Below are 12,712 nucleotides of genomic sequence, written 5' to 3' on the forward strand. Positions count from 1 at the left end.
AAATCTTTTTGTTTTCCTTTTGAAATTCACAGAGGCGCTTGGACAAGGGGAAAATTTTTTAATTTTTTAATTTTTAATTTTTAATTTTTTTTTTTTTAGTATTATTGGCTTGGAAACCTTAAACAAACAATTTAGATTCTGGTTGTAGGATTAGGAATGATTCATGATTTAGGGTGTGTTTGAGATTGTGATTTCACAAGAATAATCTATGTTTTTAAAAGATATCGCAAAATGTAAGGCGTTTGGCATTGCGATTTAAAAAACACTTAATCTAAAATAGGAAGAAAAAAAAAAAGTGATTTCTACAAGCAGACTAAGTTGTGCTTATTTAAAAATGAGCGAATTTAAACAAAAATCATGATTTCACTTAACAAATATTTGATAAAAAAAAATACCTTTTAACATGTTTACCACGTGCCTTTGTGATTTTAAAAAGTAGCGATTTCAAAAACGCAATTTTTAAAAACGTAATTTTTAAAATCGTACTTATTGAAACCGCAATCCCGAACGAACCCTTACTAAACTTGAATGAATCTGCTTGAGGTATTCCCAATATTGTTTTTCATTGTATGGATAAGAACTAAGAAATTCGTAAAAATTTCTAAAATGAATAAATTTTATTTTGTATAGTTAAAAATTTCCATGAATCAACATTTTTATTTCTTGAATAAATATATTTAAAAAGATTAAAGTTAAAGTACTTTGATAGATATAATTATTTGATTCCCTTATTTATTATTTATATATATAAAAAAAAAAAATTACTTTGATAGATGTATATCCTCATATCGACTGTTAAAATTACTATTAGATCAAAATTTATATTTTCTCCATCTCTTGTCCATATGTTTCATCAAAAAAAAATGCTATGCCTCATTCTCGTCACCATCTCTCAACCATCTTCATACTTACTTTATTTTAAATTTATCATTGAATACGTAGAACCTGTCACCCACATGTAAACCTACAAATCCAATGGTGGATTTGAATCAATTAAAAAAAAAAAATGGTTAGGAGAATGAGTCTCACAAATTCAATGATAAATTTGCTCATTTATTGTACCAAGATGGGATAAGAAGGGGCAAAAGATGAAAACCAAACATTAAAGATAAAGAATGAGTCTCACACACTTCCACTTTTTTACACCAATTTTCTAAAACTCATAAGTGATTCTTAAAATCACAATTGAATTAAAATTCAATAAAGATCTATCATAAATCTAATGATAGTTTTAAAAGCCATATATGAATGTGAAAAAATAAGTATGTGAAAATGAGAGTATGTATAGCATAGGGGCGAAAGCACATACATGCTAAGCTTGGGTGGACACCAAAAGTTTTTATAAATTAAAAAAAAAAAACACTATTAAATCCACTATTATTCCTAATATTTCACCTTTCATCTGCCAAATTACTTTTTCAACCCTCAAATGACAAGTTGAAGTATTAAAGTCTACTCTGAGAACTCTCTCAATTCAAATTCTTTCTTAATTTATGACTAATGTGGCTTTTCACATTGCACAAAGAAGTGAAAATATTAAAAAAGTTAATATATAACAATAAAATTACATTTATTTTCACAATGCTCAAGCTGGATGTGTGTGAAAGGACATATAGTAACAAATGCTTCTTTTTTTTTTTTTTTTTTTTTTTTTCCCAAGTCGTAGTAATAAAATAGCTTATGAATATAAAATGGTTAATTAAGAGAGAAAAACTTATCTTTCACCCTCCTCAAGTTTTATAGTAAAAAAAAAAACATTTCCTCTTTTTCTGTTCTTATGTATGAAACAAGTTTTTCTCCCTAGCAGAACTAACACAAGGTTTGGAGGCTCGAGTCCCCAATTTTTTTGTTTTGTCTCCCTCTCTCAAAATTTTGGTTCCAGCCTTATATATATAAACATATATAGATCTGGTAAGATATGTCAGTGGCTTGGCTCTCATGCTCTCAGCAGACCAAGCCGTTGATGTGAGTGCAGCGGCCCGAAAAGTAAGCCGACGCCAACACAGACGGTTTTAATAAATATATGGTGATCTGGGGCGCCATCAAAACTCCACCCTCGTCCACTAGTTTCTCTCCGCCACGCTCACGACAACATATATTAAAAACGGTGCAAAAAGACAAACAAAACCCTTCTTCAGTATCCCTACATCGCATTCCTGTAAGAAGAGCAATTCCGACATTTCCTGACACGGCCTTCTCAACTAAAAGTATGCATGGCCAGTTGTGGGCGCACTAAAATCAGGGTACGTTTGGTATTTCACACTTCTTGACTAAACAACAAGTGGCTGCCCCCTCTAATTTTTATTTTTTTATTTTTTATTTTTTAAAAGACCAAATAAGAAAAACGAGAAAATAGAGCCGCCCAAGTCAATTTGGTTTCATTTATTACGTGATTGGTTGTATTTGCTATTTTTCTCACTCTGCTACAAATCGCTCTGCTTTCGTCGCTTCTTTTTCTTCTCCACCTGGGTCTTTCAGCAGCGGGATGACTCCGGGCACTTCACAGATCTGCCAGCTTTTCGGAGATTTTCTGTAAATTGATTATCAGGGTATAACTGCAAATTATTCGTCCTTTTTATAATAATTATTATTATTTATTTCTCTTTTGTTGGTGTTATTTCATTTGCTGAAACTTGTTATATTTGGGTTTGAAATTTGTGATTTCTTGGGTTTTTTTACCGTGTGGTTTGGGATTGTTAGCATTTTTGGTTGTTGGGTATTCTCAGTTCTCTTCTCAGCTTTTATACTCTAATCTTTGCAGAAATTTTTTAATCTGCTATTTTTTGATTAATGGTATTTAAGTTTTTTGTTCTTGTTATATTTTTTTTTGTTGGTGTAAATGATTTGGGTTTTAAATTCTTAGCTGAACCGGTAACATATTTGATCTGGTTTTTTTTCTTGATCGGGTTCATTGAAAATTCATATGGTGCTCATAGGGCTCGAGTCTCTCTCTTTTTTTTATTTTTTTTTAATTTTTTTTATTTTTCTTGTGTTCAGGGGCTTTTGGTTTTTGGATAGATCTCAAATGTTAGTATTTTGATTTATCAGAAATTTCCATGGTTAATAGTTTGCGTTAATTTTAGTTCTTCTGTTTGTTATAATATTCTGCCAAAATAAAAAATAGTATTCCAATAAATCTGATATACTGAATTCATTTTAGGTCGACTGGAAGATTTTTTTGGCTTATTTTTGTTTTGAAGAAATTAATGGCTAAGTTCTGTTGGTGAACTAATATTTAGATATGGAAGTGCCTCTTGTTTTATTTCCATGTCTGAAGCTTTTACCTTTTCATGTGGTCTAGTTTCACAGAAGAACAGCCATAAATTTGCTTAGTGGGGGGCTTTCAGCTGGTTTGCATACATTGTTGAAGATGATACTGAGCGGAAGAGTTGAGGATGGAAAGAGAAAGTAGGAAATAAAACAGATTGATTACAATCTTCAGAAGCTACATCCATCTGCAGTTGAGTGCACTTGTTAATCAGTAAAACAAATTAACAATCAGGAGGAAGAATTGGCATTTATCAGGTCTGGACAGCATACTGCTCAGTACAAACAAAATGGATGTGGCTTTTTCTCCTGTTAAGTTAGTGAAGGTCAGAAGTCTTTGCCGAAGGTTTACCTCTTCTTTTAATAATTTATATAAAATCTGTAGGTTTTCTTCCCAGTTAAGTGCTTTGTTGCAATGTCCCTTTTGAAAGAAAAATTTGGGTTCCTTTTTTTGAAGTTATGCACTATCTATATCTACGAAAGAATACAAAATTCTCCACATCTTCCTTCAACTCCTTGTTTTTTGGCACATGTTATTTAAGTATATAAAGAGGTGCTGCTCAATGAGTACGGATTTATCTCATTGTGTGAAAGTCATCTTTAGCTAGTTCTCTAGTCCTTGTCTTATGATTAATGATTTGTTTCATCAACTTTATGATTGATTTCTATATGGTAAGCTCTCATTATCTTTGCAATATATAGGCTAATAAGAGTTAACAAGAAACTCAGGATGCATCTTTGTTGAATGAGGCATGGAATTAAATTAGCATTGTAATTATTCTTTGATGTAGTCGTGTCCCATCACACTCCCGCGTACATACGAAACATCATTTTGTTTAGTTAACAGCTTATACCATCATTCCTTCCTATCTAACAGTAACATGATGTGGCTTGAAATCATGCCTTCTCCTGTTGATTTCAATTTGCAAGCTGAACTGCCTTCTCGTTCAATCTATGAAGTTTATGTTCCTTGGTGGCGAAACATCACATAGGAACAACTAGGGCATCCTTGTTACCTGATATTTTTCTTTTATATAATATCTGTATAATGTGGAGGAACCTATAGATAGAAATGGGCAGATAATATTTCTAAACAAATAGTGACTGATGTCTATATGTACCAGACCTAGACGGTTGCACATGAACTACATTTTCAGAAAGCCTGCAGTAGTTTCCAATTTTGTACCATTTAGCAGAAGTAGGAAGGCCCTTATAATGTGGTACATGCTTGGTAAAAGGTTTACAGATTGTTGATAACTAGTGACTTGAAACGTAAATAAAGTTTCTTTATTATTTAGTTACCAGCAATGCCACATGCATTCGTAAGGCACTCCTGCCATATACTGGCCATTTTGATTTTAGTGCGACTATGTTAAAATGCAGCCACTTTAAAAGGGTGTAACTTTGATTTTTTGGGAGATTTTCAGTTTTGGCAGTTATGGAATTTTTATTATGTGGAGCTCAATGTCCAAGGGAAACAAAAACCTTTTTATGTGTTGAAGTCATGTCATATAATTATAGGGCTAATGATCCAGATATATATAGGGCTAATGGGGTTAATGACAGCTTAATTTTATTTCTCAAAAAAAAAAAAAAAAAAAACCAAGGCTACTCATCGGAGGCGGAGGCAGCTAGGAAATTAGGGCTGTGGAGAAGTCGGAGGTTTTCCGGCGCCTCCAACTCAGGTGGAGACCGAAGCCGGAAACTCTATTTCTGACTCCGATGGAGTTGATGCCCAGCCCTATTAGAAAACATTACTAAACAGGCCCTCTTTTCTGCAAATCCTAGAATTTTGTTTTTCTTTTTGTCAGTTCTGGGGTTGTTTTTATGTCGAAGATTGAACTCTAGTATCCTTGGAGCATTTCACGGCTGTCCTTTACTTCATAACCTCTCTTACCCTACCCCTTAAAGGATCGGAAGGTGTCCTGAAGTCATACAGCGGATTGAGTTTTATGGTGACTAATGACCGTACTTCCATGCGTGCATAATATAAATCATGGCTTGTAAATGTAAATAATGTGGTTGTACTCCAATATTTTTGAATGAGGCTTCCATGCTTTTAGATCTTGGTCTTGTGGTTTTGAATTGATAGTAAATTGAGACGGCGATTTCAAGTTTTGATAGATTTGCTAAATGGGGTTAATGACTTAGCTGAATTTTATTTTTCAATAACTTAGCTAATAGTTTGTGGATCAATCAGAAAAAGATTATAAGTGACTTTGTATTTTAGGATTTTGAGTTCGAATAATGCCAAAGTTTATTAATTAGAATATCCACAATCTTGTTTTGCAACCAATTGTGGAAAAAAAATTTCATATCTAATTCTTTTCCCAATTTGACTATTTGATTTAAATGCAGTCTTCTTTTTTCTTTATTGCCAGGGTTAATGAAGCTATATGGTTTTTCAGTTAGGAGCACAAGAAGCTCCAAAGATCTCTGCACATCCATATTAACCATTCTTATTAAAGGGTTCTATCCAAGAAATGTTATCAGATACTGCTTAATGTGCTTTGACTAAAAGATTCTTCTGTGCTGTTGGTGCCGATATATACTAAAGATGGACAGATCAGACACATCTGGCTTTGTTAGTGGGGGAAGTGGGATATTAGAATTTCTTCTACTTTTTCATTTAGTTCTGATATATCGGACTGCTTGTAGCACATCGTAAAAAGTGTTCTTTTAGTTGGGATTTTCATAGCTGTAGTGCACAGAGTCAAGAGAATGGATCTGAACAAGAAGGGGGTTCTTTTATCTTATGATGGAGAACTAAAAAAAAATGACACCTTCGGCGACACTACCCTACGCTTGAATTGCCTTGGTTTTGGAGGTGGCGATGCAGGTAGATCTAGGTGTAACCAGAGCAGTCTTGGGGTTAACTTCCCCAATGCTTCTGATGACAGTTGCCGATTGGTGCTTGGGTTGGGTCCAACACCAAGTGCATACTCTGATAGTTATTACAATGTGGACTTCAAGAAGAACAAGGGATTAGCTACAACATTGCCTCAGAGGTTTTCAGCTGGGGGTGATTCAATCCTACAACTCAGTCTTTCCAGAGGTACTAACGACTCTTCAAGTGTGCTTGATATTTCAGTTTCAACAGAGACTGATATTAATAACTTCTCTCTCCGAAACCAAGTATCTGCTGAAGATAATCATCTTATGATTCCTGTTGTTGACGAAGGCTCTACCTCAGCAAAGAAATCAGGTGGGTATATGCCATCACTTCTTTTGGCTCCAAGAATGGACAGTGACAAGGTTTCGATCCAAACTCAAGTTCTAGAGCTTGGGGCTAAATCCCAGCCGAGCCATGAACCATCCACTACCTCAGAGTACTCAGTTGGCACTAGCTCTGAGCAAGCAACTACAGGAGCATCTTCTGACCACCGCAGCAGCAATTTTAAGAAATGCAAATTTTTGGGCTGCACAAAAGGAGCACGAGGGGCATCTGGTCTTTGTATTGGTCATGGGGGCGGACAGAGATGCCAAAAACAAGGGTGTAACAAGGGTGCTGAGAGCCGAACCGCCTATTGTAAGGCCCATGGTGGAGGCAAGAGATGCCTGCACTTGGGTTGCACTAAAAGCGCTGAGGGGAAGACGGAATATTGCATAGCACATGGTGGTGGCCGACGATGTGGATATCAAGATGGGTGCAACAAGGCTGCGCGGGGCAAATCAGGCCTTTGCATTAGACATGGAGGGGGTAAGAGGTGTAAGGTGGAGGGCTGCACCCGTAGCGCTGAAGGACAAGCTGGTTTGTGCATCTCTCATGGGGGTGGACGCCGTTGTCAGTACCAGGAATGTACCAAGGGTGCACAAGGGAGCACTGTATTTTGCAAGGCACATGGTGGCGGAAAGCGTTGCATATTTGCCGAGTGCACCAAAGGTGCCGAAGGGAGCACGCCATTGTGTAAGGGGCATGGTGGAGGAAAGCGTTGCCTCTTTGATGGTGGTGGAATTTGCCCAAAGAGTGTCCATGGGGGCACGAACTACTGTGTTGCCCATGGTGGTGGAAAGAGATGCGTTGTAGCAGGTTGCACAAAGAGTGCACGTGGCCGCACAGATTGTTGCGTTAGGCACGGGGGAGGGAAGCGGTGCAAATTTGAAAACTGTGGGAAGAGTGCACAAGGGAGCACAGATTTCTGCAAGGCGCATGGTGGGGGAAAGAGATGCACATGGGGAGAGGGAAAATGCGAGAAATTTGCAAGGGGCAAGAGTGGTCTTTGTGCTGCTCACAGTAGCATGGTGCAGGAGTGGGAGGCAAACAAGGGAGGCCTAATTGCACCAGGGCTCTTCCATGGTCTTGTATCTGCTGCTTCAATTTCAGGAAGCAGGTTTGGGAACACTAGTTTTTCTTCCAGAGTTAGTGTTGCCCCGAACTGCATTGGGTCGTTGGAAAAGCCGGGGAAAAAGCAACATCTCATACCCCCGCAGGTGTTGGTTCCTTCATCAATGAAGTCATCAAATTCAAGTTTCTTGAGTGCTGAGAAGGCAAGGGGGGGAGGGATGGATGGGCAAGGCATTGGCATTGACAATAATGGTGGGAGCAAAAGCTTCGAGTTTATGGTTCCGGAGGGGAGAGTCCATGGTGGGGGTCTCATGTCATTGTTTGGGGGTAATCTGAAGAATGCAATTGATGGGATATAAATTCAAAAGATGTACATTTTTTATGTTGTGAATTAGGAAGATTTCAATGGTGAATTGTGCATAAGGTTGGATATGCTTGTAACGTTCAAAAGACTCATAAAATAGTTTGTGTCAATGAATAGGGTTTTTATGTTGTGCTTTTTTATTTTTTTTATTCTTTCAACTCTGCTTCGCTCTCCAAACAGCCTAGAATGCGTGTATGTTTTTTTTTATTTTTTTTATTTTTTATTTTTTATTTTTATTTTTTATTTTTTTTAATATGTTTTATTTTGAGCAATATATATATATATATATTCAAAATAAGACGGCGGTATGTATATTCACGCCCATTTTGTAAAGGTTGAAAATCGTAGTCCCTAGTTTGCACTGAAAGCTCACCACAGAAATTATAGCTGCGTCCAATCAAAACAAAAGCTTCTTTGTTGTTCAAAGTCCTAGCTTGCTATCTCTGAGGTTTATTACTCTTTTCAAATTTCCAGCTGATTCTCTATTCTTCACATTTCCGAATTTCATGAATTTTGTATTGTTTGTTGCTACTCGATTGATTTTCTGTTGATTATTTTGTTGAAATTTTCAGTTGATTCTCTGTTTTTCACATTTCTGAATTTCATGAATCTTGTATTGCTTGAATCTTTTATTGTGAGGCTCGATTGAAAGTTCTTTTTTTGTTTCTACAACCTAAATTCAAAATCTATCACATGTTCGAGAAGTTCACCATAAAAACAAGAAGAAAAAAGCAACAAAAAAAATTTGTTACAGTGCTATTATGGAAATAAACTGTAAATAGAACTAAGTAAGAAAAGAATGGAAGTCTCCACAGAGAAGAAATGGAAAGGTGAGAAGAAGTTAAGTAACTTCGAGGGTTACTTAACCTCTTAAGCATGTTCAAGTATGTCAAACTTCAAGTTCACAATAAATAATTGTCTATCAAGATATTGATTACATTCTCATTCGGGCTATTTATACATCCTTCCTCAACTAATACTTCAACTAATTAAGCTATATTATAACCTTTCTCAACTACTTAACTGTATTATAACCTTCTAAACTAGCTAAATTATATTATAACAGTACCTATTACACTACTCACCTCTTCAAAGCAGCTAGCCCACAAGGTGCACTTGAAACAAAATGAATTCAGACACGGCTAATAGTCCATTACAAAAGGCACATATAACACTCCTCCCTTCTCGAAGCTCTATTGCATGTGCTTGTCTTTATTCTTAGTTGGAACCAGCTGTAAACCATTGTTACCCATAAGCTTCTCTACGATCTCCATGTGCCCCTCTACTTTAGAAAAGCAATAAACTAGTGTCTGCCTTCACAAGTGTGTCCTTTCATCTTCCAATATCAACCGGTTGTTGTGTGCAATTGAAAGAAAGCTGCCAAAAAACACAATGCAGCTCAAGGCCCAAATGCAGTCCAAAGCTTGACAACTGTGCCCCTTCCATCCCAGTCCACATTCTCTTCTTCCAGCGCCATCGATGTTTCAAAAAAACAACATGCACATCATCCTCCTTCGAGTATTGAAACACAAACGAACTCCAAGATTCAATCTCAGCCTGCTGTACAGTCTTTTGCTTCCAACCTATCTTAAACACCCACCACTCATAATCCCAACACATATCCCTCATTAGCACTATTTCCGACTCCAGCATTTTATCAAACACGTAATCTTCATCATGATAAGTCTTACCATTATGTTGAAATTTCAAAAATTTGGTGGAAAAGGGGCGGAATTTTTTCAAGAATTTGGTGCTACAAATTGAATTTGGGATTACCTTCACTTCGATAGATTCTGAGAGGCTCAACTCCTTTTGGCTTGGTTGAATCATTTGGTCGAAGAGATGTTGATTACCTTCAACCGGATTTGTTTCTTGCATCATCTTGTTTTCTGTTTCTTCTTTTTCTTGATCCAACTTGTCAGTGTCCTTGACTTCTTGATTTGTTTGGTCACACTTCTCTGCTCCTTTCTTGAATTTTTCTTGGGTCTCTACATTCTCATTCAAAGGAGACTTAATTTCTTCTTGCTGTCTCCCAACTTGCTGACCATGATAGGCAAGAGCTACAGTCTTACCCCATTGTTGCACTCTTACCTCTTCCTTGCCCACCTCCTGGCTTCTCCAAACAGTCTCCCTGCCTAAAGCTGTAACCATCCCCATCAATTGCTCCAATTTTGCTTCCAAGGAATCCATTCTTAACTCTTGGACATTTTCTCGCTGTTGTTGCTGCCACTCTTGCGAAAATTTTGCTTGAAGGGCTTCTACAAATTCTTCCCATGTCTCAAAATCCGAACTTTTTGCTTTCTTGAACCAAAATAACGCCTCCCCTTCCAGGTAGCATGCTGCTAAGGGCACTCTCCATTGCAAACGTATTCGTTCAAAGGAGAAAAATTTGTTGGCATTCCTTACCCAGGCTGATGCATTACGCCCATCAAATTTGAAAAGCTTTACGGCCATGGAATCGAACGGCTTTGATACCACTAATAACTCTGCTGTTATGGAAATACACTTTAAATGGAACTAAGTAAGAAAAGAATGAAAGTATGGAAGAGAAGAAGTGAGAATCTTTATTGAACAAATGAGTAACTTTGAAGTTCACAATGAACAATTGTCTATCAAGATTACTTTCTCATTCAGGCTATTTATACATCCTCCCTCAACTAACACTTCAACTAATTAAACTGTATTATAACCTTCTCAACTACTAAACTGTATTATAACCTTCTCAACTAGCTAAACTGTTATAATCTAAACTATATTATAACGGTACCTATTACAAAATTCGTCCAAAGCATTGATGTTTCTACTGGAAAGTGAATCAGCGCAATTCAGATTGTTCTTCGTTTTTGTAATTTGTTTTTCCTCTCTCTCTCTCTTTCTCTCTCTTGTTTATTCAACGATTTGTCTCATTTTTCTCTCGTTTAATTCATTAAATTTTCATTTGAAACGACTGGAATTATCCGATCGTAAGTCTTCTCTCCGTATTACCATGGCATAGAAGAATATAATTTACGCGGGAAATTCAAAATGTTGAAAACCTAATTTCAAAAGCAAAGCCGAAAGCAATTTATCCCTAAATTTCACCGAGAGAGAGTGAGAGGAAGAAACCTTAGGAGATTTGGCATGAGTCTCGGGCAAAATCACGGAATCTTATTTTCGGAATTGCAGGAAAGCTCAACATCCAATGGAAGGCTTTTACAGTGACAGCAGCAACTCAAAGCCCCCTGGACTCAGGAGCAACCTAAACGGCAACGCATCGATGGACAACCTGTCGCCTCTTGGAAGAGGCCGCTCCAGCTACTACAACGAGAACATCGACCTCGGAGAGTCGCCGCTCTTCAGGTACCTCCGCGCGGGGTCTCCGGACTCCTTCAAGTACGCGCCGCTCTCTCCGGTGGAGAACTTGGAGGTGGCGAGGTCGCCGACCGTCTACTCCACGCCAGTGAAGGTGGAGGAGGACGTAGTGGTTATGGATGGGATTCTGGTCACCTCGGCAATTCCGGCTGGAAGGTTCGCGAGGTCCGTCACCGTTTCAGGAGGCTCCACGACGTCGTCTTCTTCTTTGTCGTCTGGTGGGAAGAGTCTCTACAAGACCGACATTTGCCGCTCCGGGGAGGATTCTGGAAGCTGCCGCTACGGCGACAAATGCCAGGTCAGCTCCCCCCACCCCCCTACACACTAATTAATCTCTTACTTTGACCGATTATCGGACGGTTCCGATTTCTCATCATGACATCGAAATAGTCATCATCTTTTAATGGCTGAGATTTACAAAATTAAAAAATATATATATTTCTTTTAGTTATATAATGCCATTTCTTTTCTTTTTCTTTTTCTTATTTTGTTGGTAGGCATGCAAAAGGATTACTTATATCTGACTGTTAACATACTTTAATAAGGGCATTTGTGTATTTCTGCTGTGATTTTGTTAAGGCACAGACACACAAGCTATACAGTGGCATTGGAACAGGAACATACGGGCCAAAGAGTCGCTTTGTTTATCAGTTCATGGCAGCAGCATCCCAAACAGCCTCACCCACCAAAGCAGAATGCAGGATCAAAAACCTCTCCACCACTTGTATCACTGGCGGCGACTGGTCTCCCCAAGATGATGGCATTGAGGTTGTGCTGCCACATTCTTCAACTGGAAATCCTCCATCAAGGAAAGACGTGAATGTCTATGTTGAGAGTGATCTTTATGGTCCTAGGAAGAAAAAGAGATTGCCGGTGTTTGATGAAATTTGCTCATGATGGTTTCTCAGAACAATCTATATACTATACATGCTCTTCTAATATTTGGGCCTCTCAGTTCGTGGGATTAGAATAATCATCCTACACTTATGTGTCGCTTTGCTTTTTTCTATGACACATTTACTATACTACCTCCTATCAAACAACTACAGTATTATTACATTTGGATGTAGTTCCCCCAAATTCTCTGGATTTTTTCGTCTTTTACATCCCATCCATCCTCGATCATCAGCAAACTAATCTGATCAGTTCATAATTTATTTGTCTTTTTAAGAAGTTTGGCTTGCAAAATAAAGTTCCCAATCCTTGGGAGGATACGATGGATTGTGGATCTATTTTCTTTTTCAACATCCAAAAAAACACTAGAAGAATGAATGGCGTGGAGACACATGGAAAGGTGAGCCACATAAGCAACAAAACCAGCTCCCACTCAGAGTGGCCATCCCATCCAATCCTATCATCCGAAACCCAAAAACCTCATCCAAAAATGACTCTCTTCCTCTCTCCCTCTCCCCCGCCCCAATACGCCCACCACCAACACCGCGTTC

The 12,712-nt window shown here is 37.7% G+C and overlaps 3 protein-coding genes and 1 pseudogene across 10 annotated transcripts; 2 read left to right on the forward strand and 2 right to left on the reverse strand.

Moving 5' to 3' along the window:
* The window catches only part of LOC148586353 (uncharacterized), a 97,927-nt pseudogene that overhangs the window by 44,420 nt on the left and 40,795 nt on the right, over positions 1–12,712 (reverse strand).
* Positions 2,384–8,053, forward strand: LOC132177066 (uncharacterized). 5 transcript variants are annotated; one of them, XM_059589277.2, is made up of 3 exons: positions 2,384–2,549; positions 3,302–3,613; positions 5,649–8,053. In XM_059589277.2, the coding sequence occupies exon 3, from the start codon at positions 5,989–5,991 to the stop codon at positions 7,909–7,911; it is 1,923 nt and encodes a 640-aa protein (XP_059445260.2). In that variant the 5' UTR covers positions 2,384–2,549; positions 3,302–3,613; positions 5,649–5,988; the 3' UTR covers positions 7,912–8,053. The 5 variants fall into 5 exon arrangements, with proteins under 5 accessions (XP_059445260.2, XP_059445264.2, XP_059445261.2 ...); XM_059589281.2 differs by having other exon boundaries at positions 5,676–8,053; XM_059589278.2 differs by having other exon boundaries at positions 3,302–3,593.
* On the reverse strand, positions 8,748–11,112 carry LOC132177068 (uncharacterized). 3 transcript variants are annotated; one of them, XM_088516055.1, is made up of 2 exons: positions 11,022–11,112; positions 8,748–10,402 (listed from the first exon to the last, which is right to left on the reverse strand). In XM_088516055.1, the coding sequence occupies exon 2, from the start codon at positions 10,368–10,370 to the stop codon at positions 9,249–9,251; it is 1,122 nt and encodes a 373-aa protein (XP_088372181.1). In that variant the 5' UTR covers positions 10,371–10,402; positions 11,022–11,112; the 3' UTR covers positions 8,748–9,248. The 3 variants fall into 3 exon arrangements, with proteins under 3 accessions (XP_088372181.1, XP_059445265.2, XP_088372180.1); XM_059589282.2 differs by having other exon boundaries at positions 8,748–10,421; XM_088516054.1 differs by having other exon boundaries at positions 8,748–10,405; positions 11,022–11,099.
* On the forward strand, positions 10,374–12,320 carry LOC132176915 (uncharacterized). Of its 2 annotated transcripts, none has more exons than XM_059589074.2 (2): positions 10,374–11,565; positions 11,847–12,320. In XM_059589074.2, the coding sequence occupies exons 1-2, from the start codon at positions 11,098–11,100 to the stop codon at positions 12,162–12,164; spliced, it is 786 nt and encodes a 261-aa protein (XP_059445057.2). In that variant the 5' UTR covers positions 10,374–11,097; the 3' UTR covers positions 12,165–12,320. The 2 variants fall into 2 exon arrangements, with proteins under 2 accessions (XP_059445057.2, XP_059445058.2); XM_059589075.2 differs by having other exon boundaries at positions 11,853–12,320.

The sequence above is a fragment of the Corylus avellana genome, chromosome 4, assembly GCF_965113065.1.
Source record: "Corylus avellana chromosome 4, dhCorAvel1.hap1.2, whole genome shotgun sequence".
In the NCBI taxonomy this organism is placed as follows: domain Eukaryota; kingdom Viridiplantae; phylum Streptophyta; class Magnoliopsida; order Fagales; family Betulaceae; genus Corylus; species Corylus avellana.

Excerpts from the sequence above, each read along its gene's own strand:
- LOC132177068 (XM_088516055.1), bottom strand. The coding sequence starts at position 10,370 with ATGGCCGTAAAGCTTTTCAAATTTGATGGGCGTAATGCATCAGCCTGG.
- LOC132177066 (XM_059589277.2), top strand. The coding sequence starts at position 5,989 with ATGGATCTGAACAAGAAGGGGGTTCTTTTATCTTATGATGGAGAACTA.
- LOC132176915 (XM_059589074.2), top strand. The coding sequence starts at position 11,098 with ATGGAAGGCTTTTACAGTGACAGCAGCAACTCAAAGCCCCCTGGACTC. Across the intron at positions 11,566-11,846 it reads GCTACGGCGACAAATGCCAG|GCACAGACACACAAGCTATA; the intron begins GTCAGCTCCCCC and ends GATTTTGTTAAG.